The 27,704-nt window shown below is 32.8% G+C and overlaps 2 protein-coding genes across 3 annotated transcripts; both read left to right on the top strand.

The window, feature by feature from the left end:
* On the top strand, positions 1-4,707 carry LOC143232084 (uncharacterized). The gene is made up of 2 exons (XM_076467154.1): positions 1-156; positions 3,072-4,707. Exons 1-2 carry the CDS (start codon positions 136-138, stop codon positions 3,867-3,869), a joined length of 819 nt encoding a protein of 272 aa, XP_076323269.1. The 5' UTR covers positions 1-135; the 3' UTR covers positions 3,870-4,707.
* Positions 4,701-26,572, top strand: LOC143232082 (cell fusion protein aff-1-like). Of its 2 annotated transcripts, none has more exons than XM_076467148.1 (3): positions 4,701-5,577; positions 20,604-21,908; positions 22,234-26,572. In XM_076467148.1, exons 2-3 carry the CDS (start codon positions 20,705-20,707, stop codon positions 22,758-22,760), a joined length of 1,731 nt encoding a protein of 576 aa, XP_076323263.1. In that variant the 5' UTR covers positions 4,701-5,577; positions 20,604-20,704; the 3' UTR covers positions 22,761-26,572. The 2 variants fall into 2 exon arrangements, with proteins under 2 accessions (XP_076323263.1, XP_076323264.1); XM_076467149.1 differs by lacking the exon at positions 4,701-5,577 and adding an exon at positions 17,471-18,081.
* The last annotated feature ends 1,132 nt before the right edge of the window (positions 26,573-27,704 follow it).

The following is a 27,704-nucleotide window of genomic DNA, read 5'->3' as shown; positions in this document are numbered from 1 at the left end:
AAGGCCTAAGATTGACCTTTTCCGATGCTGGGCCAAGAATGTGAATTTGCCTTATAAAAGTGGTGCGTTAAGCGGAAGACATTAGTTGGAACTGGAAAACTAGTTCTCAACTGTCTTATTCTAGGATTGGAGAAAATGGCGTCTAGTCTAGTGCAGGTAAGAGCAAGATGATTAGTGATAAACCCGAGTTATCGTAAAGTTACTGCATTCTTATTGTTTAATTGTGGATAAGATATATCACTGTTTTATCTTTCATTAAGTGTTTACTATAATTATGTTCATAGGATTGATCATTTCTATTCCCATTTCGTAACTAATTACGTTAACTGAAACTTTCCTTGTTTCTGCAGTGAAATATATTCTTCCGGGCCTTAATTTCTTGCTTTAAAAGAAAGTACCTTAGGTACTACAAAATCCGAGGTAAATATAATGGTAAAACATTTTCAAAAATCTTTAAACGTTTGGTTAAGAAACAATCCTGCGTTAGAACAGTATACGAACCGGAATTTCTATAAATCACCTTTCGACGAAGTACAGTGTTATATTATTTTGTCTTCGTATCCAATGAAATAGATAAACCATAAATGGACATTTATTATTAAGTAGTCTACTGTATTTTGAGGTGATAAATATACACAGAGATTTAGAGATAGAAGGAAAAAAAGGACGCGAACAAGAATCCCTACTTCCTGGATCTGAAGTGTGTTCTGTTAATGGAGAGTTACCAAACCGGTTACCGCAGAAGGGGCAGGTCAACGCGATAAAACAGAGTAAATCTGATTAGTTCAGGGTTTAAAAATATACCAACTCTTTATGAGAAAATCCTTGGAATAGGGATCTTTATATTTATTATTCCTGTTTAGTAAACTTAACAAAAAAATCTGTTTCTTTAAAACCAAATACCTTAAATAGTACGAGTGCAAGTGATTTGAAAGTGAAGTTAAATTTCAAATTGAAATTTAATATACTGTTACAAAAATATATTATTCCCAAAAAACATTTTCGAACATTTTAAATGGCGCGATCATTTCGAAATGTCCAAACCGCAAAGTAAGGGTTTCGTGATTTATCTGTTTTTAATTACACAAAATTTATTAGTATCATAATTGAATTACACATAGTGGTCGTTTACTTATCACAGAGTTCCTGACCACATCACTGAGCAGTGTTAAACGAAAAATGTGCTTGTCTTTTACAAACTGCTGATTTAACACAACATGGTTAGCCCTAACTTCTCAACGATATTACAAAAAAGCAGGTCAGAAACTGTGTGAAGTTGGGTGAGGGTGAGTTTTTATTATGTAGGTGAAGTACAAGATGTCGAAACATTTCACAGATGGTGAGTGAGTAATTAATTTTTTTCTTTTGTGAATACACATACTTACAGGTTCACTAACTTTCAGTGCTCTTGTAAAGATGTTATTTGAGTTGAGAACTTCATACAAGTTTCACAGTATCTCTACTAAACCAGATACATCTTATGCATTATCGTAATTAGAAATATTAATACTTTTTTTTGACTTGTGTTTAAAACGCAGCCATACGGATTAAGACAACACTTATTATTTATTGGTGACATGGCCCGGCATGGCCTAGCGCGTTAAGGCGTACGCTTCGTAATCTGAGGGTCGTGGGTTCGCGCCTGAGTCGCGTCAAACATGCTCACCTTCCTAGCCGCGGGGGCGTTATAATGTGACGGTCAATCCCACTATTCGTTGGTAAAAGAGTAGCGGTGGGTGGTGATGACTAGCTGCCTTCCCTCTAGTCTTACACTGCTAAATTAGGGACGGCTAGCACAGATAGCCCTCGAGTAACTTTGTGCGAAATTCCAAAACAAACAAATATTGGTAACACGGAAAATACAGAATTCGTTTCTAAATATTTGCTATAAAGCGCTATGTTTTGAATTTCGCCCAAAGTTATACGACGGCTATCTGCACTACCCATCCGTAATTTAGCAGTGTAAGACTAGAGGGAAGGCAGTTAGTCATGTTTACTCACCGCCAACTTTCGAGCTACTCTTTTACCAATGAATATTGGGAATGACTGACACATTATAACGGCCCAACGGTTGAAAGGGCGAGCATGTTTGGTGTGACGGAGATTCGAACCCGCGACCCTCAGATTACAAGTCCGGTGACTTAACCACTCAGCCATGCCGGGTTGAAGCGCAAGGTAGATGGAATATCTTTACCACAACACACCATACATGGTAACAGCAACTATTCCTGCCCATGTAAAAAACTAAATATTGTCTTACGTTTTCTACCTTTTGAGAATGTGCACTATTCTCCTCCAAGAACAGACTACATACATTATTCACACAGAGTAAACACCTGCTACATTTCTAATGATGGGGAGGTGTTATCAGATTCAGTAGGACAAAAATTTATTTTCTGTAGACAACCCTCCGAAACATATGATTGAGAAAGAGAATGGCTGTTGCAGAGATTTTCGAAGTGTTTGTTAATAATCACTGTAATAAACTTCTCGTTTGGGTGTCTAACACATTATCAGGATTGGTCTAAGATAAAACAAGGAAAGGTATGCACCATACTTAATAGACCTGACACAATGAATAATACTCACAGATATTCATTGACAACTTAGATCGGGAGTATCTACATGATTAGTTTATCCAAAGATTCCAAGCACTAAATTATTGAATATGCCCCGTCATTTGCACATAATGTGACGCTCAGATTGAAAATACCAATAGCATTTAATCTTTTACGATGTAAGATTTCAGTTGGTTTTGTTTTCAACAATAGAGTGTATATATTCTCCCTGTATTCAATCTTTAATAATAGTAATAAATAATATTAGTAAACGAAGAGTGTGAAAATGTTCTATTCTCTTACAGGCGAATATTACATGTTGAATCGTTTGTTAGTTACTGTCTGCCTTTATAAAACATTAGGCGTAAAATGTATGCGTTTAAATACTATAGAAAACAAAACATTTTTTCTTGTATGACAACAAAATGTTTGTTTCTAGTGACTATGTTTCGATACTTTCATTGTTTACTATATTCGTATAATTAATTTCAAAAAGATTATTTTCATTTACAGGTTTTCGTACTTGCTGTGATTTTGTCTGTAGTATATTGTCTTGGTGAAAATCAAGAAGAAATATATTCATCATCTTCCCGACAAAATAAGCACTATACCTCAACTGGATATCCTGCTTATCATCTGCCTTTCGTCTCAGCACCCTACATCCGACCTAATGTGCTATCCGTATCGAACGTCTACCAGCATCCCTCGCTGACATCACGTTTACGAAACTTCATGTCTAACCTGTTCTACCGTCGATCGCAAACCTACCGCAGGCCATTCTACCAACCTTTTACCTATTACCCTGTATTCCATTCGGGTCAAACAGACGATAAACTTGTTTATATCCTTTCTTCGACAGGGAAACAAATTCTCATTCCTCAATATCAAATGCGGAAGTTCTACAAACCTGCTGGTGAGAGAGATAGTTTCCAAGCTTCTCAGAAGAGTCGATATGTAACGCCACAATCCAGTCTGAGTGGTGGCACTGTCTCTAGGTCGAGCATATACACTCAAGATGGATCAAATACATCTTCTAAATATGGATCCGTACCGTATGTTGGTTCTGGTTCTCCTATTCACGTTTCAAGTGGTTCTGACAGTTTACGTTACATTAGCGATTCTAAAAGTCATGACAGTAAAGTAACTAAGGTGTCTGCTACATATAAGACGAAGAATACACAACCGTTGACTAGTTACATTGACTCCTATCAGGTTAGCTCCTCTAGTTTCCATCCTATTTCGTCATCATCTCAGAACAATCAAAGTCCTGTGTACAGATTATCGATCTACGAAAGAGATACCGGAGAATAAGGTAGTTCCATGAAAAGGTATTGACCAAAAAGAAAACATTTGCAAGTCATTAATTTAAAAGGAAATTTTGCAAATCCAGGACACGTGGATAAACGTCTACAAAATGAAAAAAATGTAGGACTCTTCTGTCCCCTTTTGATGAAATAATATTTTAAATAATAATTTCTATTTTAGCTCTAGAACTTTTCGCTAGGGCTCAATTTGCCTTGTCATCATATTATTACATTTTAAGTTTTTAACAATAGCCACGCGATTGGAAGAGAGATCGTGGAATAGAAATCCTTCATTTCGTCAAAAATTCTTAACTCCGAGAAAGTAAATTGTTTATTAAAGCTGATGCCCTCTAGTGGCACAGCGACATGTCTGCGGACTTATACTGCTAGAAACCAGGTTTCGATACTCATAGTGGGTAGAGTACAAATAGCCCTTTGTGAAGCTCTACGCTTAGTAACAAAACAGGCAAATAAAATCAAAGCTGGTCGTTGATAGCGCGATATCTGCGGATGTATAATCTTTATTTAGCTGTGGTATTCGTATTATGAAGTAATACAATGAAGGAAAACGTAAAACGTTTGTTGCCTCAAGCCTTTTTCATTGTTACAACGAACATTTGTAAATCTTTAATTATCTTGCAAATATTAATATAAAGATCATCATAAATAATCCATACGAAACTATACTGAAGCATTAAATTGTTATATTTTGTGCCCACAAACTTTATACGGTTAAAAACTATTATGTATTATTAATTCTTTTTTAATTTTTGTTTGTTTGTTTGTATTAAGTTGTTCAGAAATAAATGTCGTTTTTGAACTGTGAAGTTTGGAAAAGTATAAACCAGTGTTGTGAAACATGCTTCAATCGAAGTAAGCGCCATTTGCTTCAACACACTTTTGCCAATGTGTAACGATAATGTTTATGTCCCTGCTGTAGAAGTCACAGTTTCTATGGTTAATGAATTTCCTGAAAGCTTCTTCTGCTGCTGTCTGGTTTTGAAAGGTTTGTTGTTCAAAAAGTTGTCAAAGTGCTTGAAAAATTAAAATGTGTAGAAGAAAGGTCTGGGGAATAAGGTGGTTGAGGCAGAACCTCGATTCCCCATTCGTTCAATTTTTAGAGCGTCATTCTTGACAGGTCTCATAACGCTGATTTTGTTGATATTCAGTCAGCTCATGCGGAACACACTTATCCAACTTTTTAATCTTTACAATCGCACTCAGTGGTTGGCAATGCTTGCTTTGCTTGTGCCTAACTTTTCTGCAAACTCACGTACTGCGAGGGTCTGTTTCAACTGCTTCCCTTAATTTGTTTTCATCTAAGGATGGCTTCCTTCCACGACCTTCGTGGTCTTCAAGACTTTCATCTCTATGTCGAAACCTTCTAAACCAGTTTCGGTAGTTTTTCATTCGCTTTTAAAGTCGTAGAGGAAAATCAGACGAAAGTTGTTCTTGTCTATACTGCTTTGGGGGTTGAGAAACTTACTCTAAGCAGAGTTGAAACAGCAGACAATTAAGACACCCTGTAAGCGACAAAGGTTGGATTAAACCAACTCAGTATTCAGCTTCTAAATGTCATCGTAAGAATTCCGACATTTATTTATGGACAACCTAATATTTAACCACAACGCTACACATTCAGCTATTTGTGCTTTTTCCACCACGGGTACTGAAACCCCGTTTTTAGCGTCGTACGATGATATACCGTTGTACTGGTAAGGCCTTTTTTTATTATTAGACATCATCCACCAGTCGCACAGTTGTTTGTCTGTGCACTTATAACGTTAGAAATCCGGTATTTTAGTAATTAATTACAAAGAAACAAATTTGACACCAGTCTTAAACTATATCATTTTGAAATTTTCTGTTGTTATTGATTTATTTTTAGTTTACTTAATTGTTTTTCTTTCAATTGAGAATATTCTCCTTCAATTAAATTGCTTTAGTTTAAACCCAGTTAGTTTCTTAATCATATAAAATGATTCTTATCGAAAGTATGCAGCTATGAAAATAAATAATTTAAATTAAGTTTTGCAGATCTCAAATGAAAATAAAACGCAAATATCTTTCATAATTTTGTAGCGAATGTTTAACAAGAAAAAGTTAACATTGACAAAAAATAATTTATCCATAGTTATCATTTCTAAGATGATGTTTCCAGGAAATGACGTTATAATTGCGAGAAATCGATACTTATGCAGAAAGAAACAATCTATTCAACACTATCCAACAGATTTCTCGTTTCAAAAAATCATTTCGTGATATATACAGATGGTTTAGGCAGTGTGACCATGATGAACGAAATAATAGTTTAGAATAGACAACAACTGCTTGGTTCAGGACAATAATTATAGAAATGTTTTGGAGGATTATTACCTCCAAATACAGCCAAAATAAGTCTATTCCTTCAAGGTTATCTCTGTGAAATTTGCCCCAAACCAGGCAATTATCGCCCATGGCACCTTTGTTTTGTTTGTTTATGACACTAACTACATTTTCTAAAATCTATAAGTCTAAACGTACACATACATATAATTGCCTCTTATATATTAACATTCATGAATTATTATTATTGTACCGTTATTGACGTGTTTCTACGCTGTATTTATGCTTAAGTAATACAAAACTATTATTAAAAGGGTATTTTACTTTGGTTTATTACTTATTGTTCCATGAATCAACAACGTAACTGTAAAATGTATTCTTATGGCAAACCGGAATCTTTTACAACACGTGTGTATTAAGTTTTTATTCGAAAAAAGAACCAGACAAGAACATTAATGTTCATGCTTATACTGAACAACAAATAAAATTTTCAACTTCATGAACCTGAAAGTATGAAACTTAACTGGGTTAACCTATGTAATACTTTATCCATTTGAGGAAAACTGAATGACGTAGATGTTTGTATGTTTTTAGAACAAAGCCACATTTGGCTATTTGCTATGTATATCGTGGGGGACAAACCCCTCAACTTTTAGCGTTACAAGTCTGTAAACCTACCGTTTTTCCATTAGGGACAAAGGAAGAAGAATTCTTGAAGTTTAGTATTAAAAATCACCCATTTGATCTTTCTGATATAAATGTAATTTGCTGTGCAGATAAAATTGATCTTCTAAGTAAATGCTGCCGGTTTTTCAGAGATATGTTTGAGAGCTTAACGCTAAAGTTCGAAGTTTAATTCCTGTAGAGAATACAGCTCAGATCACCCATTATACAGCTTAAGACTGTATAATGTGTAAGATTATGTAATGTATAAGTAGTGTAACACTAGAGAGAAGACAGCTAGTCATCACCACCTACAGCCAATTCTTGGGCTACGCTTTTACTAACGAATAATGTGATTGATATTATAATGTTTCTGCAGCGGAAAGGGTGAGCATGTTTGGTGTGACAGGGATTCGAACCCGCGACTCTCAGATTACGAGTCGAGCGCCCTAACCACCTAGTCATGCTAAACTTGTTAGAAAATTTCTGAATGATGTATTTTTATTTTCGGATAGTTTTATGCAGTCATGGGTAAGGCTAGCAATCCATCAACTCAAGGAGGTGTACGCAAAAAAAACGAAAAAAAAACACCTGAACATTGAGATTACATGAAACACGCACATATTCATAACCCATATAATAAATGTAAATTACATAGAACAACTTGGGTAGTATTTTAATAATTCTTGCAACTTACCCATTAGAATCTCTACGACACTTAAAAACTGATCAATCACGTCTAACCTTACTCATTCTATAGACGTCAGTTTAGCTTACACAAGTTTCTTGTAGACATTTTACATCAGGCGGATGACTCAAAGTGGACTTCACCTCTAAGCTATGAAACTTCTGATTTTTATTCCAACTATCCATAACATCAGTCTTTGTAACTGGAAGTCAGGATGATAGCAATTTTCCATATAAAACCAAAAACCATAACTATAACACATGGATCTAGCCTTGGCTCAACCAATTATGGCTCACTACTATGATGTCTTACTAATTCTTATTGTTTTTAATTTATCAGACTTGAGTGTTTAGGTGTTTTCTTATAGCAAAGCCACGTCGGGCTATCTGCTGAGTCCATGGAGGGGAATTGAACCGCTGATTTTATAGTTGTAAATTTGTAGAATTACCGCTGTACAAGCGGGGGACATCAGATTTGGGAAACCATTTCTAGTATGGTTATAGAAACCATTTCTATAATTAGAATCCAGGCCATTCGACCTCCGAATTCCATGTGCTCTTCACCACTGAACTATTCCAAGACGTGACGTGCAGTATATCATCCAATCCTCAAGAAATGAGTTTTAACCTTCAGAAATATACTGCTGGCTTTGTCAACTCAATATTGTCTGTTTTCCAATGACAATATGATCTTCAAACTTTTTACCTTACTGAAACACGTGTTATCGTGTTCTGAATTTCTCCATTATCTCGTGATGACGAGAAATCCAACTGAAGTAAGAATGTATCTCAAGATGACTGGTATGGATATTAAAACTTTCATTGAAATAAAGGAGAGAACAACGTTTCGACAATTTTAGGTTATCTTCAGGTTATTCGATTCTCCGTCACACCAAACATGCTCGCCCTTTCAGCCGTGGAGGTGTAATAATGTGACGGTCAATCCCACTATTCGTTGGTAAAAGAGTAGCCCAAGAGTTGGCGGTGGGTGATGATGACTAACTGCCTTCTCTCTTATCCTACACTGCTAAATTAGGGACGGCTAGCGCAGATAGCCCTCGTGTCACTTTGCGCGAAATTCAAAACAAACCAAACCAATTCGGTTTAGTTTTGTTAGTCCACAGCTATACAATGGGGTATGTGCACTCTGTCAGCAGCAGGAAATAAATTTTGGTGGGCAAAGTTAATATAAAGATTATTAGTTTTGTGGTGTATTATTTAATCCACTTTCTGAAATGTTAGGTGTTGTTATCGGGAATTGTACGTGCCATTAAAATAAACACTTCACACAAAATATTTGAATAAAGGTACAGGAAATAGTACAATTGAAATATTCCTGAAAAGATTTGTCCGACACCAGAATGAAATTGCATTCATGTTCCTTTTGTTTGTAGTAAACATCCTGGAAGATTTTAGAAATTTAACTTTATTTCAATTAGAAACTTTTTTTTTTTCACAGCGTGTAAAAGTAATTAGCATTTTCAACCATGAGTTCAACGTCTAGGTTAAAGCTCTGTTGACTGAGCTCCTTGTGCTGATATAACTTTGATTTCGTTTGGTTGTCAAATTAATGTAGAGAGAAAAATGATGTGATAGCAACACTGGAAGGAGAAGAAGTACATATGTGTAGCTGGAAGATATCTGCACGTGCAAGGAAAAAAAAATCAGTGTAACATATGGCTAACTAAACGGTAACCAAATCTTTCGTAAGATTAACAACAACCACGATCAGGTTTATAAAATATAAAAAAATCACGTTATGTAGCGATACAAGTTTGAAATGCAATCTTTTTAAATTTTCTTTTGGTGTGTTTCTTAATTTGAAAGACGAAACTAGTGTCTTCCAATTCTACCCTATTAGAGATAATTGTTCCTTTAATTCTGAAACATTTTAATTTAAATATCCTATAATTACAAGAGAGACATATCCTATATATCTGATTATGCAGTTATTCCAGACTACTAGAGCATTTTTTGATGGTGTGTATATATATGTGTGTGTGTGTGTGTGTTATATACTCATTTCATTTTGCTCTCAGTTGTTTGGACTGTTAGACAGCTATTTGATTTAAATTAAAGTACTCTACTAAAAAATGAAATTACAGAAAAAATTCTCGGGTCGTTTGTTCAACTTTTCGTAAAACAAAACTATCAGTACTTAACCAGTACTATTTGGTAACTTTTCAATATTTCTATTTGTATTCCTACACAAGCTTTCTTTTAACTCTTTTCAGCTGGTTAACGCATGCGCGAGAAAAATTGCCGTTTTCTCTACAGGCATGATATTCGATTGCGAAATTGTCCTCTACCTGGGAAAACCGCAGTGCTGATGTACGTTTATAACGAGACGATGCGCATTGTTTGTAGAATGAGTCGGTTGTTATTTAAATAATGTTAAAACAACTAAATAAAATAATTAATTATATTTTTAACAAATTAATTTTTCATCCGAGCAGTTTATTAACAAGAACATAGTTTAAAAACATCCTGTGTACTCAAAGAATAATAAAACTTGCATTTTTTAAAAACTTGTTGCATGAAAGTAACGTATTGATTGCCTAAGGTAATAAAATGCGGTAATTTTTTGGCTTATATAGATTTTCTTTTCGTTGATACGAATTCCTCATTGATATTCTAGTAGTTTCTATTTTGCTTCATTTTATAGTTTGTTCCTAATACTAGTATACAATTTCAGGAATACCTCCACTAAGAGTTCTTAAATTTGAAGTGATAGACTTGGAAGAAGTTTGCTTCTAATCAAGCACAAAGCTACAAAATGGACTATCTGTGCTCTGCCTTCACGGGTATCGAAACCTGGTTTCTAACGTTGTAAGTCTGCAGACATACCACTGTGCCACTGGGGGGCGAAATAAAATTTGCTGGTTTGTAATTAACCACAAAGCTACACAATGGACTATCTGTACTCTGTCCCCCACATATATCGAAACTCTGATTCTTGAGTTGTAAGTCAACAGGCATGCCGCTGTACAACAGGAAGGGGGGCTTAAGGGAAGACAGCTGGTCAACCATTGTCACTATCCACTCTTGGAGTTCTCTTATTTGTCATCGTACTTGGAGTTCTCTTGTTTATCATCACTCTTATAGCGGAACCTCGTTCTTCCTTAAGTATGAATCTTGTTTTTGAGAACAGTGAACTTCCGATTCGCATTCTGAACACGTTAACCACTAGGCTACGTCTAATTCATTTCTGATAAAAGGAAGTTCATTATTATTATTATTCTAGTGTGATTTAGACTTAATTTTTTTTCTAATAGGATAAAGTCCTTTATTAACCTTGCGAAATAAATTGAATAAAAGAAAAACAAAGTAATTACTAAATGTGATTAAACACCATTAAGATAACAATATGTAATATTTCTGTTCAAGAGACTTCCAACACAAAGAAGAGTGATCAATCTCTAGTAAAGATATCAGAATAAAGGCTTGGTCTCTACAACCATCAACGGTGTTCTGTGTGACAGCTCTAGTCATGAACTGTTACACTGAAAAAGGATTTTACACAGTATACTGAGGTTACATTGCTGTGCTCATGTGTGTTGTACATAGAAGGTCATGGGAGATGTTTGTGAACAGTAATGCATGATTATCTGTGTATACGTATCTTATGCAGAAACTGGCGTGATGGTTGCTGTGACGGATTTACTATCAGATATCTATTTTAATAACGATGTTTGTTTGAATTAAAGTTATATTTATAAATGTACATGACTTGTATTGTTAAATTTGTATTGCGAAACTCCATTCTATTCACTAAACTTGTAAAAATTCTCGAATATAAGAATCAACAATTTATATGTATATACTTAAACACTGTTGTATTGTCTATATTGTTGTGGATGCTGAAATTTCTAGAAACTCTCCTCACGCCTATAAATATAACCAACGCGACACGCTAGGAGACAGTATATTTAATTGGTTTGCTACAGCTGGTGTACTACAAACCAAGGAAGTTATAGCTGTGATTAACAATTATTAATCAGTAACTTCAAATATTTGAACATGAACGTTTAAAAATTTATAACATTACAAACGGATTCACACCAGACATTAGCATTTTTACAGACATTTGTAACGGACTTTGCTGTTATATGTTTATTTTAATAGTTACGCTTGATTTAGTATAGTTTTTTTTTTCATGTGAGGTATATTGTGCATTGTGCAAGTCCTGCCTGTTCTCTAAATTTGTTGATGATTCTTGAGAGTAAGAATCAAGAGCATTTGTTTTACAAAAACGCTAAAGCATTTTCGAACATTGTTGAAACTTCGAGAAACTCGCGTGATTCATATAAAAGCAGCCCGCGGAGAGACAACTATTATTATTAGTCAGCTACAGCTAGTGTGCTATAGGCCTTGGAAGCTATAATTATGATTAACACCTATTAGTCGTAAAACTACAGAATTTCACCAGGAACTTTTATAGATTTTGAACATTAGAAATTGTTCAACTTCAGTGAATTAACTTCGGAGGTTTGCATTTCTACGAGGACATTAAATATTTTCCTTCATAAGAAATGAGCTTGTAACGAGTGTGAGGCCAACCACGCGAGCCAGTTTAACACTCCTACGAAAAGTGGGGCCTAATAGGCCCCAGAGCAACTTGAAAGGTTATTAATATTAGGCTAATAATTTTGTATTTAAATAAAATTGCCATTTAAATCCATTAATGAATGGATTAACGAGATTCCCACTGTCCCTATCTACTATCTAGCGAAACCACAGCCAGGGGAACGGGCTTGGAGAAATCAGGACTAGAAACGTCTTTTCGTAGGAGTGTTAAGTGAGGTGTGACAGTACTAGCTCAGAACAAATTTGCTCGTCGTTGACCTGGATCGTAGATAAAATATTCAGTTCTAAATCGGATAGAACACTGAATATTATGTGTGAGCTTGTAAAATTTTTGCATATGAATAATTATCAGTAATAACCGTTATTATAAATTGTATTGTTGTTTGTATATTAAAATATATTTATGTTAAGAAAGAAAACTGTGTGTATCAATCTTATTGGCAAATATAATAACTTTGACACATATTGACATTCAATTAACTTCTAAATTCATATTCAAATTTCCGGTTATATAAAATCATAATACGTAACATAACAAACTGGGGACTTATCCGGGATAAATTATAATGTGTAACATTGACAATGACCTGACATGACCAGGTTGTTAAGGCACTCAACTCGTAATCTGAGGGTCGCGGGTTCGAATTCCTGTCACATCAAACATCCTCGCCCTTTCAGCCGTGGAGGCGTTATAATGTGACGGTCATTCCCACTATTCGTCAGTAAAAGAGTATTCCAAGAGTTGGCGGTGGGTGGTGATGACTAGCTGCTTTCCCTCTAGTCTTACACTGCTAAATTAGGGACGGCTAGCGCAAATAGCCCTCGTGTAATTTTGCGCGAAAGTCGAAAACAAACCAACAAACACTGATAACATGTTCAAGTGCATTAATATTCCACGTAGAACAGCGGTAAATTTATGGACTTACAACGCTAAAATCCAGCGTTCGTTGTGGACAACACGCAGATAACTTATTATGTGCTTTGCGCTTAAAAAAACCCACAAAAAACCATAACACCTGCATTGATGACTCAGAAGCGACACGTTTGTGTCATACCTTAATGGTGGGTTCTCCCCACTTGTGAAAAACTCATCGTTTAAAAAAAATCAGTCAATACTTTAGTATTTTCGAGAAAAGGACAATAAGATTGTCAAAGCTAAGTTTAAAAATTTCCTTATATCTTTAAATTTACTAATAAATTACAATGTTATCAAACACTTTGAACTTAGTAAGACCTCCGTAATTTAGTTACTACATAGACGTGCGTAAGGAATTCGTAAATAAATTCGTTTAAGATAAATTGCAGGTGATTGACTGGCGTTGTTTGTTTGTTTTTTTCAAGTGACCCACAAAACTTAATTTATAGATCCGTAATCTTCAAAGTACGTCCATCAGCTCACTTGATAAAAAAAAACGATAACAACAAGGATGAAACTTTCGAACGTCACCTTACCAACAATGCTGATTTTATATATTTAATATTTTAGAATATATAGAATATACTATCTTTATGTGAAGTATTGTAAAAGATTTAAATTCATGAGTTTCATATTTTATTTTTAAGCTTTGGAACTACATTTACGAAAACCGCTTTGTGTTTTTCTTCAACAGTTAATTGCACAACACTATGTTTGTTGGTGGTTTTGATAACATAATCAGTATAGTTATATTTTTTGTTACTGTTATTGAGATAACATAACACTTTGAAACTTGATTTTTGTTATTGTTATAGAGCGAGTGTTTGAGACACATGATGCATTAATGATATTCCTTGTTTCTTCATTATTTTTCTAAACATACTTGACTTCTAACTTTGAACACAGGAAAGGAAGCTTGTCAGTATCACGGTCAACATCACCTACCACTAACTTTTGGAGTATTCTTGTCTGTCGAGATAGTGAGATTTGACTTTCCCTCTTAAGCACATCCAAATATGCTCGCCCTTTCGGGCGTGGGGACATTATATTGTGACGATCAATCCTACTATTTGTTGGTAAAAGAGCAGCCCAAGAGTTGGCGGTGGGTGGTGATGATTAGCTGCCTTCTCTATAATTATACTGCTATATTAGGGACGGCTAGTGCAGATAGCTCTCGTGTAACTTTGCGCGAAATTTAAAAAAAACAACAAATAATCATTGGAATTATGAATTAACTTCAAAGGTAGAATTTTTTTCCATGCTAACACGAGAAGGAGGATTATGCTTTAGTTAGCATAGAAAAAGACAGTTAGTTATTTTATATTGTAAATACACATAGAAAACAGTGTTGTCTTCTTTAATGGCTCAACCTACTTGATATGATTATACTTGCTGTACCTGATTAAGGCAGCTTTTTGCTGTGAATTAGCTCATGAGATAATGATAGTCTCATTAGGCTGGAGACAGTATTTCACGAATTGGAAATTAACACAATTACAATATCATCTTACATTGTAAATAAACAAATGCATAATTTTACTTCCTTATATTTTAGAAAAACACACGTTATAGATGTTAGTACATATTAAAAACTACACTATATCCTGCAGCGTCCTCAAATTTAGGTACGTATAATTTTTAAAAAGTTATTCACATTAGAGAACAACAGCTTATGAATCATTATCACTAATAGTCATTTAAAAAAATAAAGAGTATTTCATACTTTTCATATAATATATATATAATTATATTATTTTCAGTACTTTCCAAACAACTAGTTTAGTTGGAGTGCTAACGCATAATAATGAAACGTTGTGCCATGTTTGATCGAATTTCAGAAGCAAGATACATTTTTTTTTGCCATGCCCATCCGATAAAACTCTCTTATTAGAAAATTTACTGAACTAGTAATTAACTAATAAAAGGTACTTTTTGAAACTAATAAGAGAGTTGACAGAATGTTTTCTGAGTATTTTATTAAAACAAATTGTTACTGCAGAGAAAGAATAATATATATTATTTCATAAATATATATCTGAATCTTTTAAAATAATATTAACTCCTAATTACTGTATTTGCTTGTGTTTATAAGCAAGCTCATTAACACAATGAATTACATAAAAATTTAAGAAAAAAATATTTAAACATATAAACTTAGGCCTAACGTAATTTCTCTAAAATGGGTAGTTATTGACTTTTTTATGCACTGATTGTGAAAGTTTTATCGTTAAGCCCCACCTATGACATAAGAAATAAACTTAAAATTAAAGCAAAAATATATACGATCAGCATAACAATTTTATATACATAAGCACGACATGAGAAGGTGTAAAGAAAAGTTAAACATAAATAATTTGAAAATAAACTTCATGTAATGTGTTTGGTTTACATTAGGTTTTAGTGTAAAGGAGTGGTAATAAGTACTGAAAATTAGGTTTATTTCATTTTTTTGTCGCTAGTTAGTCATAAAATATAAAACTTATTTAGTGGGTCCATCTTGACAAATTTTCTGGATAACTGTCCCTAATTCTGAACTGATAAACTGGAGAAAAGGCCTAATTACAACTTTCCTATTCTTATCTTATTGGGTAGGAAGATTTTTTGTTTGTTGCTCTTGTAGCGCAACCGCTTCCTCAAAATGTGTAAGTGTTTGCTTGTTTCTAACGGGCCCTCTACGAGCCAGTAGAGAACATTTTTGTTAAAAAAAGCAACAAAACTACCTAATCCGTTTTTTAAAATTTGAACTGAATTTGTTATACACACTTAATGGTTAAAAAGAAGACATCCCACACCCTTTTATCATTGAGACTGCGAAAAGTGATTTGAAGTGGTAAGGTGACTGAAATCCGTCAGTGCATCACGAGCTTAACAGTCAAGTAGAAGAAGCAAGGAAATTTCCAAATGACACACATAGGTATTCAGGAACTTTTAGAACCATCTTGATTGATATTGTGCAGCAAGTCGAGAACAATATTATACCTGTTGCTACTTTCAAAGCGTTCCTGTCTGCTCATCCTAATCCTACTGCTGACTATCGTGATGTTTCGACCTTCCATACCGAATTACAGATGAAATTATTCACGTCTCAATTAAACACTGAACATTAAAACATAATATCAGAAGCATAAAAGGTTGGCAATTGCTCAATTAATGATGTTTAAAATGTGATTTCTATACTGAATTTATTCCCAGCAGATAGACCTAACTACTAACTAGTATGGAGACTTGTAGATGCTGTATTTCACTTAAATTTATCAATTAACAAATGAAAATTTATCCCGAAAAAATATGTTCAAATCTACAGTGTTTGGAAGTTTCGGGAATGAACTTACTTTTATTAATCGACATATTGTAGTGTAAAGACGCTCGTTGGTTCCTGATGGACATGTTAAAAACAGTATTACATTAGCTGTTAACGATATTATTGGCCGTAATCCCAGTAATGATTCACTAAGTGTGGCCATCTTAAAATATTGGAGTTAAGGGCCAAACCCACACTAGAAATTATATTTATACGTACAATATGTACTAATACATGTAGATTAGTACATGAAATCTCGGTATAATTATTCAGATATTTGGTGTAATAGTTTTTTTCCACACATCGAAGTAAAACCTAATTACCAACGACTAATGCTTAATGTTTCACCACGTATAGAAATTCAAAAAGCAAACAAACATTTATATTTATATTGAATAATTTTACAGCTAGTAACATTATGTGAACATTATTTCATGAGTTACAAACAAAGTCATTTCATAGATAGTGTAACTCTGTAAAAATAAATATTCTAATAATTACTAATGCAGTTAAATGACATAGTATCATTATATTTTCCTTACTGCGTGATTAAAGCTACTATTGCGCCTTCTCGACAACCAATCAAATAAAGAAAGTTAAGGTACAATTTAAAATAAAGTAAAACTAATTTGTCTTTTCGAAACCGAGAATTGATTAGTTGCTCGTTTTTTGTTTCAGAGTTTTATGTTGCAAAACGCAAGGACCACTAAGACCTCGAAATCTAGGACAAAATGTATAACTTACATAGCAGTAACTAGTAAAATAAATAATCAATTAAACGTTAATGTTATTCAGTATTATTTGAAGCTACGCCGATTTACTGCAAACGAAACCTTCCCATCCTCCTGTCTAGGGTACATGATGGCTTGTACCAGAACATGTACTTACAGTAAATTATTTAAATATTTTGATGATTCCTAGCAACATATTTTGTACTTCAGGAGCTTACAAAATGTTATGTAAGCACACATTTACTGATTTATTTACTTAATTTTTACGACCATTGTAGCCCTCTTAAAAATTTCCAGATAGGCTAAAACTGACTGCAATCTCTCCTGCAATTAAAGGTTCATACATACGTTCAGCACTAGGGTCTTAGACTGTCGCAAAGCGACGCATAGTGGGAAACGTGTGTTTGAAAGAACAACAATGTCCAATCAGCGACAGCATCATCGATTACGTGAAACATATATCCCTGAGTTCGTAGCATAACCAAGTAAACTGCAGTTCTATAGCATTAGTGAATACATGACTCTTTTACTAGAGAGATATAATATCATAAATCTGAAATAATGAAACTTTTTCCCTAAAATATAATACAAACTAATGTTGTTATTTGTAGTGACGAAATTTATAAGACAAGAGTACAAATTACACGATACCATGTTTCGGATTTTTTATCGTCGAGACTTTCGGATTGAATTCGGATAATAGGATGTTTTGGATGGAAAATAAAATAATCACTGAAAGGAAAGACCGAATAACAAATGACTCTACCTACCTGTAATAATTATAACTGTAGCAGGCTGCTTGACACCTAGGTAGTATTGGAATTTAAACTAAACTGCGATGATGTCAAGGAGACCAAATTTCTAGAAAGTACAAGAATACTAGAACACATTCGCAAGCTCAAAAGTATGAAGAAAACGAAACGAACAAGGTACACGTACAAAAACCTGTAAGTGTTATAAAAACACTTGTATGTGAGCTGAACCACCGTGGATTATCATTGTTAGTTTCGTAAGTGTAAAACTGTGTGGTCCATTATGAATCTTTTCCTCGTATTTCAGTTTCTAAGTTTAAAGGTACTTCTTGTTTAGCCTTGTTTTAACCTGGTCCATTTAATGAATAGAATAATTGAAACGACTCCCTTAAAGGAACATTTTACCTTCCCAGCCTCTGACTTTTTTCTGATGCACACAATATTTAACTTATAGAATGTTACTTATATTGATTACCCAGATACTAGGGTAAAAGTGACTTTTGATCGAGATTGGGCATAATTACCGAAAAAGTGTCCTTAAATCAAAATATGTGAATCAAAATTATTAATATTACGATCAAATGTTGTATATAATAGAAAGTTTATGAATTTCTATAAATCAGTGTGAAGACTGGAATTAATCGTTTAAGAAGAAAGGTCTTTTTTTTGAGAAAATAATTTTAAGTAGCGATGAGTTTTAGTGCAATCTATGCGAAAAAAGTCTTATGATGTGTTATTTTATAATTATTGATTATATACTTAGAATAGTTCTCAGGAGCTGCCCAAAAGGAATGTATAAAAATACTGAACGTAACTAGCATCAAAAATCTTATTGTATGTAAGTAGTATTAGAACTTTTATTATATGTAACTAATATCAGAAATATTATTGTATGTAACTAGTATTAGGAATTTTATATATAACTAATATTAGAAATTTTATTGTATGTAACTAGTAATAGAAATTTTATATGTAACTAGTATTAGAAATGTTATTATATATAACTAATATTAGAAATTTTATTGCAAGTAACTAGTATCAGAAATTATTGCTATAAGCCAATGAGAAGTTAACTAAGCTTATATTGAAGAACAGGATTTATAAACACATAAATGTCGTATCAAAAGCAATGTTGCATGAACAATCAAATATATAATACAATACAGTATTGTAGAAGTGTTTGAGAACGTTGGTGTGTTACGATTAGTTTTATTATGATTACTTTATCAGTAGATTTTCATACTAGTATGATTACCTCTAACACATAATTTTATCTTTTTTGTTTGGTTGTCTTACTTATAAATGTTCGCATTTTGTAAGTTAAGAGCTACATTCAATATTTAAACACGAGACCAACAATATGTTGGAAAGAAGTTTTATAACTCCAAACTGTACCACAGAAATAGTGTTACGAAGTACCCATAGCTCTTTAAACACAAATACAAGAGATATGTTTTTCTTACATTTCTCATAATTATGTTAAGTACCAATTAATTAAAGGAAAGGAAAATATGTTATAATGTGTCAAACATAATATCCCCTATATCTGCTGCCAACAAGGTCTTTTTCTCAATACCAAGGGTCATTAGGTCGTTTTAGATACGACAGAAATGATAAAGTGTAGGCACAATACATATTACCAATATTCTTGAATAGAAACTATTATAGCGTAGTTTAGATTAAGCAAGTGAACTGCAGTTGTTATTAATTTTCACCCAGTATTTTATTACATCTTATTTTATGCGTATTTTTAAAGTTTCTTTCCACTGACATAAAGTACATTTATTTTATAGTAGTGCAAACATTTCCAAAGAGCTCACTTGTTTTTTAAAGCAAATGTATTTGAGATTTATTTTTACCTTTCTCTGTTTATATATGTATTTATTTATAACCATACAAACAACAATAACTGTCTAATTGCAAAAAATTGGATAAATCGTTAGTTTTATGTAATAATTAAATAAATCTACGCCTATGAGATTAATCACATTAATATTTTCTATTATATTGCTGTTCACATTTTATATATTTTGAATTTCGTCCTTCTCATTTCTTTTGTTAATTATTATTTGTTTTTTCTATATTTAGAAATCTAGTCATCTTTAAGTTAAAATTTTAGAGGAAATTTCTACATCCTTTTTTGGTTTATTTCATCTTCTTAAGCAGCTTTTAAATATTTTTTGTCGAAACCTTATCAGAAATTTCGCCAAAAAATTATTTTCAAAGTTTTTAGAATCGTCATATTATTACAATTCAAAAGACTTTTGCAAGTATTATTGTAAACGTTATTTTTAGTCTCCTTTAATCATTTAATTAAATATTTTGCATTATAATTATACAAGGGCTATATAAATACAGATTTTGCTTCAGATAAAATATCGTCAGTATAATTGTACAATAAAACTGTTCCTGATTCTCCAGATTTTCTTTTAGTGCATACAGGAATATTTATACCTGCAAAATGTGATGACTTAATGTTTCCTGCTGTAGAAAAAATAAGTATTTATTTTCTTTATTTTGTTATAATTGTGTGCAAAGAAGAAATAAAAACAAGATTGATACAGTTTTTGTTTTTTAGATTCGGATACTTTACGCTACAATTTCTCAATTGCTTTGTAAAATTAAAATCAAGTAAATTACTATTGATTCTAGATTACGTTATAGATATTTTACTAAACATTTTGAGAGCAGTGCTGTTTATGTATGTGTGTTGATTTTACAGACTTGAAAATATTTTATAAAATTTGAAAAATAACCTTATATTTCACTATTTTTATAGAACACAAAAAGTACAAGTCTTCGTTATTCACCTGTATTCCCATTAAAAACCAACATCTTATCTGATAATCCCTCCCATAATACCTATTGAATCGACTTATAATGGTAAGTAGAATTCCCCCTTTAGTTTTTCTAACATTTGTAACACTGTATGTGCAAAACTACGCTGAAGAGTTTCGGTGTGATTCTTCTATTCCACTTGTAGCCAAAGTGGCCTTTGAAACTAGAGGAAAGACTGGATTAATCTTACAAGGCACCACTGCTCGAATACCTCTCACCCTTGGACAAACAGCATGCTTCACTTTATCCACTCGTAATTCATCCGATCATTCTGATTTATTACGATTTCAAAAAAGGATATTATATGTTTTTCGCTTAGAAGAAGTAAGAAATGAATACCCTGTACAGAACACTTACAGTTTCTGTCAGGCAGATCTGGAAGTATCTTGTTTATGTGACTGTCCAGGAGGAGTTGACAGGTGTGCCCCAGAATATGAGAATACTGATTGTAATAACTCAGAGGATTCAGCTGCCTGTTACAAGATTTATCAACAAACCGCTTCCATTGGTTGTTTCTTCAGCCTATTTGATTCAACTGCTGAAATATGCTGTAAAGTTTGGATAAAACCTCAGGTGAAAAATGCAATGTATATAGCTCTCTTACTTGGTGCACCGAGCACTAAATTACGGATAAAAAAACTTGCGATAGATGAAAATGGAGAACCAGTGGGACCACCAGATGTACTTGAAACTGACAGTAAAGAAGGTCGGTTTTCATCAGATACATTTGAAATAGAAATAACAAGTTCTGTTCAAAAAGAATTCTTAAAACCTGGCATGTACTTTGTAAACGCAGCAGGAGATCTGTTTCAACCCACACATGTTTCTTTGAACTATCCTGGCACTTACGAAATGGAGAAATTGGGTTGGCTCAAATATCATAATAAATGGTACTCTCCTGCCAAAAGTACGGTAAAGTCGAAAGTTGAAATAAGAACTCAGAGTTGTGCTGGGGAAACTTTCAAGATGGTTCATTCCTACGTCACAGACAACCCAGAAGACGTGTCGTCTCGAGTAATGGACTTATACTTGGGTAAGATCCAGAAGATATTCTACAACAGAGAAGAGCGACGAGTAGAAGAGATTTTATCAGCTATACATCGTACTGACTTTGTAATTCATGTCCAGGAGGAAGTCGACATCATGTTTCATTATCAACCATCTACTTTACACGATTTTGATGCTGAAACTTTACTGGACAAGTACTCAAATGAATTCTTGAACATCACCCTGAAAGGAGTTTCTGGTAATGTTTCCATAGAATCATAATAAATACAATTTTATGAATTTTAGTTTCAACTTATAATTTGATGCATGTTTATGTTTTAGAGTTGTTTAACAAGTGTTATATAAAGATGGCGTCTTTTGGTAATTAGATTTTTTAAAAGTATTTTAATTACATCGTCAAAAACAAAAGTAAATTATCTGTAAAAATGGAAAAGTTTCTTCAATAGTAAAACAATAACAATTTTCTAAACATATACTTTCTCTTCTATTACTTTATTATTTGTGATGTAAATATACATCCACATTTATTTCTTGTTTTATTTACTTCCTTCTTTCTGTTAAAGGTACGGTACTTGGATGGGTAAGACATGAACATAAAAAGTTTGCTTTCTCGATCATTAGTAAATCTTTGGTACCAACAACGTCTACAATTTACAAACCAACAAGTTTTTGCATAAACAATACACAAATTTGTCTGCGGCCAATATCCACAAAACATCTTATTTGTAAAATTATTTCCTGTAAAAAAGAGCCACTAGAGGGAGTAATTAGAGAGGATGGAACATTATTGGAAGTTGGAGGATTAGAAGAAGAACCTTGGAATGAAAAGGTTTACAGTGCTCTATGGGATTTTTTAAATCCAAAGAAGTGGTTCGAAAATTGGACTGGGTTGGCTGCGATTGTGATATATACCATAATAGCAATATTTCTTTTAATGGTTACAACTCAAATACTTATTTGTGTTAGTTCTTTGGCGAAGCTGAGAGGGGATTGTGTTAGACCGGCACAGTCGCCTATTAGTCACACCAGTAGTACAAAACCATGTAATTGTGGTCAAAACCAAATTGAACGTGACAATTTAGTAGCATGAGCATATTTTAATCACTTTAACCAGTAAACTGAACGTGACAGTTTAGCAGCATGAGTACGTTTTAATCACGTTAACTAGTAAATGATAGTTTATTTTGAATTATTAGATATATAGATCTATCGAAGTTCTGATGTTTGATAAATGCATAAAAATTGAATAGACCTTTCCAAGTTTATAAGTAGACTAGACATGTGTACTACATCTTAGTTTCCATAAGTTTCTAAATGAATCAAATTATCTATGGAAATGGTGTAAAAATCAAATAACGCTGAATACACTCAATACACTCAATACACTGAATACACTTAAAATGGTGTAAAAATCAAATAACGCTGAATACACTCAATAAGCTTAGCTTTTCTAATGATAACCATTGTCTAAAAATTTAAAGTCATACTGACATAATAATTTTAACTAATAATAGATAAAAATCACACTATTATGTTAGTTACAGATGAAGGTAAGCGATGCTGTAAAAAACTATGTTCAAATAATAATAACTTTATTTTTGTTATTATATAATGTAGCAGTAATGGAAAAATTGAGCTTGTTTTTGCTGTTGGTCACAATTAAGGCGTCATGTATATGACATTTTATGAGTATTGGTCTGAACGTTTCTGGTCAAACGTACAACTGAATGACAAACGTTCTTTCTGTTAAATGTACAAAACGTTCTGATATACCGTTTTTAACTCTAGTACTACCGTAATTACCCATTTTTAACATCTCATATATGTTCTGTCTGTCTGATAGTTTTTATTTTTAAGAGGAATCTGTACTTATAGATCTTCGACGATGAAGATTATATTTAACGTATCTTAACAATCTTTAACTGAGGATGTGATTGACGCTTAAGCTCAACTCTTTAGCGTTGTACAAAATTACAATAGATTTTTGTTGTTCCTCAAGATATCTTAAACATTTGGTTGTTCTGATATAAAATATATCGTTCTTTTTCGTAAACAAATACACAAACAGATATTTTCTAAAGGACCAGACGTGAAACCGTTTACAAACTTTAGTATTATTATAATTTAAGAAAAAGAACATATTTTTTCTGAAAATGCAAGAAGTTAGCATAATATCCCAATAATGTTTAGCTTACTGTTGAAACATTTCCCTTTAGGACGGGTTTGAGAACTATTGAAAACCACTTTTATTTTCACACGATTCAGTTTAACCACGAACACTATAGCGCCCTGTAAGTCTTCGTGATAGTTTTCTTTTCTGTTTTAGCCGCAGGTGTTTCTTGGTGAATTTTTATAGTTGAAGTAACTGCATGTTTCTATCATCTCAGTAATCTTGAAAACCTACCTGCATTAAACATGGTAGGTTTGAGAAACTACCTGCAGTTCGTAAAAACTTAGTAGGAATTTTTCGGCATATTCAGAACTTCGTGAATGCAACTTTCGAGTAACTTACGATAAACCAGTATTAAAAAACTATACTCCCATCTACTATAAAACTAATCTCAAACTTTTAGAGTGAAAATGGGCACTGTTTGAACAAGAGGATTTACTTTTCGAGTTATGACTGAAAATTCATCTAAAGTCACACAAAATCGCAGATAAACCAAAAACTACCACAAAAATTGAAACAAAAAAGACGATGTTTATTCGTAGTCCTTTCGTGCGCATTGAACAAATGATATTCATTCCTCTCTTCCTTGAGGACTGTCTTTTCGTGACATTCAAATAGAACACAGCTCGTGAGAGACACCTATGTTTAAGATATCACAAAATACTTTTATATTTTAAAGTATATTTAAATTAATACCAACAATTATTTCAGTATATAATATTTTGGTTTAAAGTACGGTATTTAAAAAATATGTTCATGAATCGATTACACTTGGATTCATAAACTCTGTAAAACAGCAACGTGTTACTTGGAGAAGTACAAAGGTAAATGATTAAGTTTGTGAAAAAAGAATAAATATTGCGCGTAAAACTCGTGGTGATGTATATATATGAGTTAATATTTTATGGAATTGTACCAATATTTCAATCATCTTTGTTGACGGCATACTGTAAAAAAATATTCAAGGTCATTTATTTGTTAATTATTCAATGACTTGATATGACATTAGGAGATGAATTGTTATAAACTTGTACCTCGATATATTCTTTTTGAAATTCAAACAAATAATTGTTAACTGCACAAATACTGAAGTAACCTGAAGTTTTAAATGTTCATAGCTTCAAAGAGATTTTGTGGTTGATACATACCTGTATGATATATTGATTATATGAGTGACTCGGCGATTAACGTGCCTTTCGGCATTAATATTTACAAGGTAGATGTGCTTTGTGCATTTGTATTTAATGCAAATCAAGTAGTTAGTCATAAATATTCATTGCAAGTAATCAAAATGTATAATCTTATCACTGAAAGTGGCTACGTTCTTTAATGTGTAGTTTTTAAATGTAATCAGGTTACACATTGCATGAATAATTTTGTTATCAGCATAAAAAGGCAATACTCAACTAAATGATTTGTTAATATGCAATTAAGCTGCTTAAAATAAAGTTTTAGAGCTAATGTAGTACTCTCAAATGGTTATTAAATCAAGATCATTCAAACACGTACAACTTTTAATGAGAAAAAAATATTCCACAGCATTTTGAATGTTAAAAATATAATAACTTTTAAAATATCCGCATACTTGCAATAAAAACTTTGATAGCAACTTCTGTTATACAGCGTTTCAAGTATAGAAATATCTTGTTGAAAAATATCACTTATAGGATATCACCACTTGAAATATTGTTTCACTTAACATTTTCATCGGTTATCAGAGACTATAATGGTGCTACGATTTGTATGCTCAAATGTAGTGCTCAATATTTTTACCAAGTATGAGATTTACATGAAATTTGTTTATTTACGTTTAAGCGTAAACTAACACATTGGGCTATCTGCGCTGTATTTATCCGCAAGGATCGAACCAAGTATTTAGTGTCATAAGCCCTTTGAAGTTATCGCTGAGCCAGCTGGGAAGTGGAATTTGTTTGAAGCCACAGGAAATTTACCCGCAATCATATTAGAAATTTCAAAAATACGTGAGTTTGGCACAGGTGTGATATGATCCTATCATATATGAAGTGTACAAAAAAAGCAGTAACAAGTATCAAGGAAACAGAAGTCATGTTTTACAAGTAGGTTGATCTAGTTAGGTCTAGAATTTAGATGTCTACAACCAAACCGATATTTAGAATTTATTAGCCTAACATTAGCCTTACACTCAAGTAGACAACACAACCATCGATACCATGGCCACGAGGGTTAACTTTGGTAGGTAAATGATAGATATTCTTTAATATCACACGATTAATCTGAATAATATATTTAAGAAACTCTCAAATGTTGTTTCCTGTATTAGAGAAGCCACTATGGAATATAATTTAGTATTTCAACCTAAACCATGAACAACTCAGTAAAGCTTATTTTACTACGTATAGAATTTTTATTTTACTTTAAGCCCCTTCATATAAAACCTAAGAAACGCTAACTTGAAGTAACTTATTAGGATAGAGAGCAAACATTTGTCTATAGCATTTACTCCAAAGTGTCTTGACTTGTCTAATTTATTGTAACATAGATAACATCGCTAGGATTATTGAACCAAAATTACAGTACCCATCAAAAAAATAAGTCGTATGGAGTAGTTACAGTTTATGATTGTTTATGTGTATTTATCTATTTTGATTCTTTCCAAACATTTTCTATAAATTAAAGATGAAAGTTTACCTCTCTATTTTCCAAAACCTAGTTAATAAAAAATGAATAAACTCCAAGCCTGTGTTTCCTTTCTATACCAAACTTATCACTTTTTCTCTTTCTTAAGTAGATCTGTTTTATGGTAGTATATAAGTCTGATACACAAATAAGTAAATCTAATTTATTTTATAATTTAATGAGTTAAATTACATCTCAAGCAAGATAAAGCATGTTGCAAAATGCTAACAGTATATTTATCGTTTAAACGTAACATGGTGAGCTGTATTTACCGGTTTTGTATTTAACTAGATTACACAAGGCTACGAAAACGGGTTTGTTTGTTTATTTTTGAACTTCGCGCAATGCTACAGGAGGGCTATCTTCGCTAGCCGTCCCTAATTTAGCAATGTAAGACTAGAGGGAAGGCAATTAGTCGTTATGACCCACTGCCAATTCTTGGGTCACTATCTTACTAGCGAATAATGGGATTGGCTTTCACATTATAATGCCCCCACAGTTGAATGGGTGGGCATGTTTGGCTTGACGGGAATTTGAATCTGTGACCCTCATATTATGAGTTGATAGCCCTAACCACCTGGCCATGACGAGCCCCAAGAACAGAAATGGAATCCTGTTATAATGATTTCTAATAGTTAATTTTTAAATGTGTATACTTGTTAGGCACGATGCACCATAAGTTTTCGAAAGTATCACAGAACAGATAGCATATCCGACAATGATTAAATAACTTTCGTTGCATCTCACAATCACACTATTGATCTTATACAGAACGATGCGAAACTCTTGACATATTTCTTTTACAGTTATTCAACTGTTGATATCACAACGCAATGTTAAATTTTCTCTTTGATAATGGTTCACTTACTTTCATTATTACAATTTATTTTAGTGTGAAATCTTTATTGTTACTAAAGTATAACTGACTGCGAACTAGTTTATAAACCTAGTGATTCGTTGCAATATTGATAATTGTTTTTGATAATACTAAGTGGCAAAATGCACTACGCTTTGTAGTGAATTTCAAGCAGAGAGCGTCAAACGTATGATATTGGAATTACCAAAGTGGCACATATCTTTAAACACATACGTACCTTTTTATTTTATTTTTCCAAAAATGTAGTTTTGGGGAAAATGTGTTCGCATCAAATTTATCTTTAACGCAAGATTACAATAAAAATGTAAAAAGAAAATTAATAACATTAA

The sequence above is a fragment of the Tachypleus tridentatus genome, chromosome 11, assembly GCF_004210375.1.
Source record: "Tachypleus tridentatus isolate NWPU-2018 chromosome 11, ASM421037v1, whole genome shotgun sequence".
In the NCBI taxonomy this organism is placed as follows: Eukaryota; Metazoa; Arthropoda; class Merostomata; order Xiphosura; family Limulidae; genus Tachypleus; species Tachypleus tridentatus.
This window is presented reverse-complemented; position numbering and strand designations above follow the sequence as displayed.

Bases quoted from the DNA above. Each gene is read 5' to 3' on its own strand.
- LOC143232082 (XM_076467148.1), top strand. From the start codon at position 20,705: ATGGTAAGTAGAATTCCCCCTTTAGTTTTTCTAACATTTGTAACACTG. The intron at 21,909-22,233 runs GTAATGTTTCCA...TTTCTGTTAAAG, and splicing joins CACCCTGAAAGGAGTTTCTG to GTACGGTACTTGGATGGGTA.
- LOC143232084 (XM_076467154.1), top strand. From the start codon at position 136: ATGGCGTCTAGTCTAGTGCAG. The intron at 157-3,071 runs GTAAGAGCAAGA...TTTCATTTACAG, and splicing joins TGGCGTCTAGTCTAGTGCAG to GTTTTCGTACTTGCTGTGAT.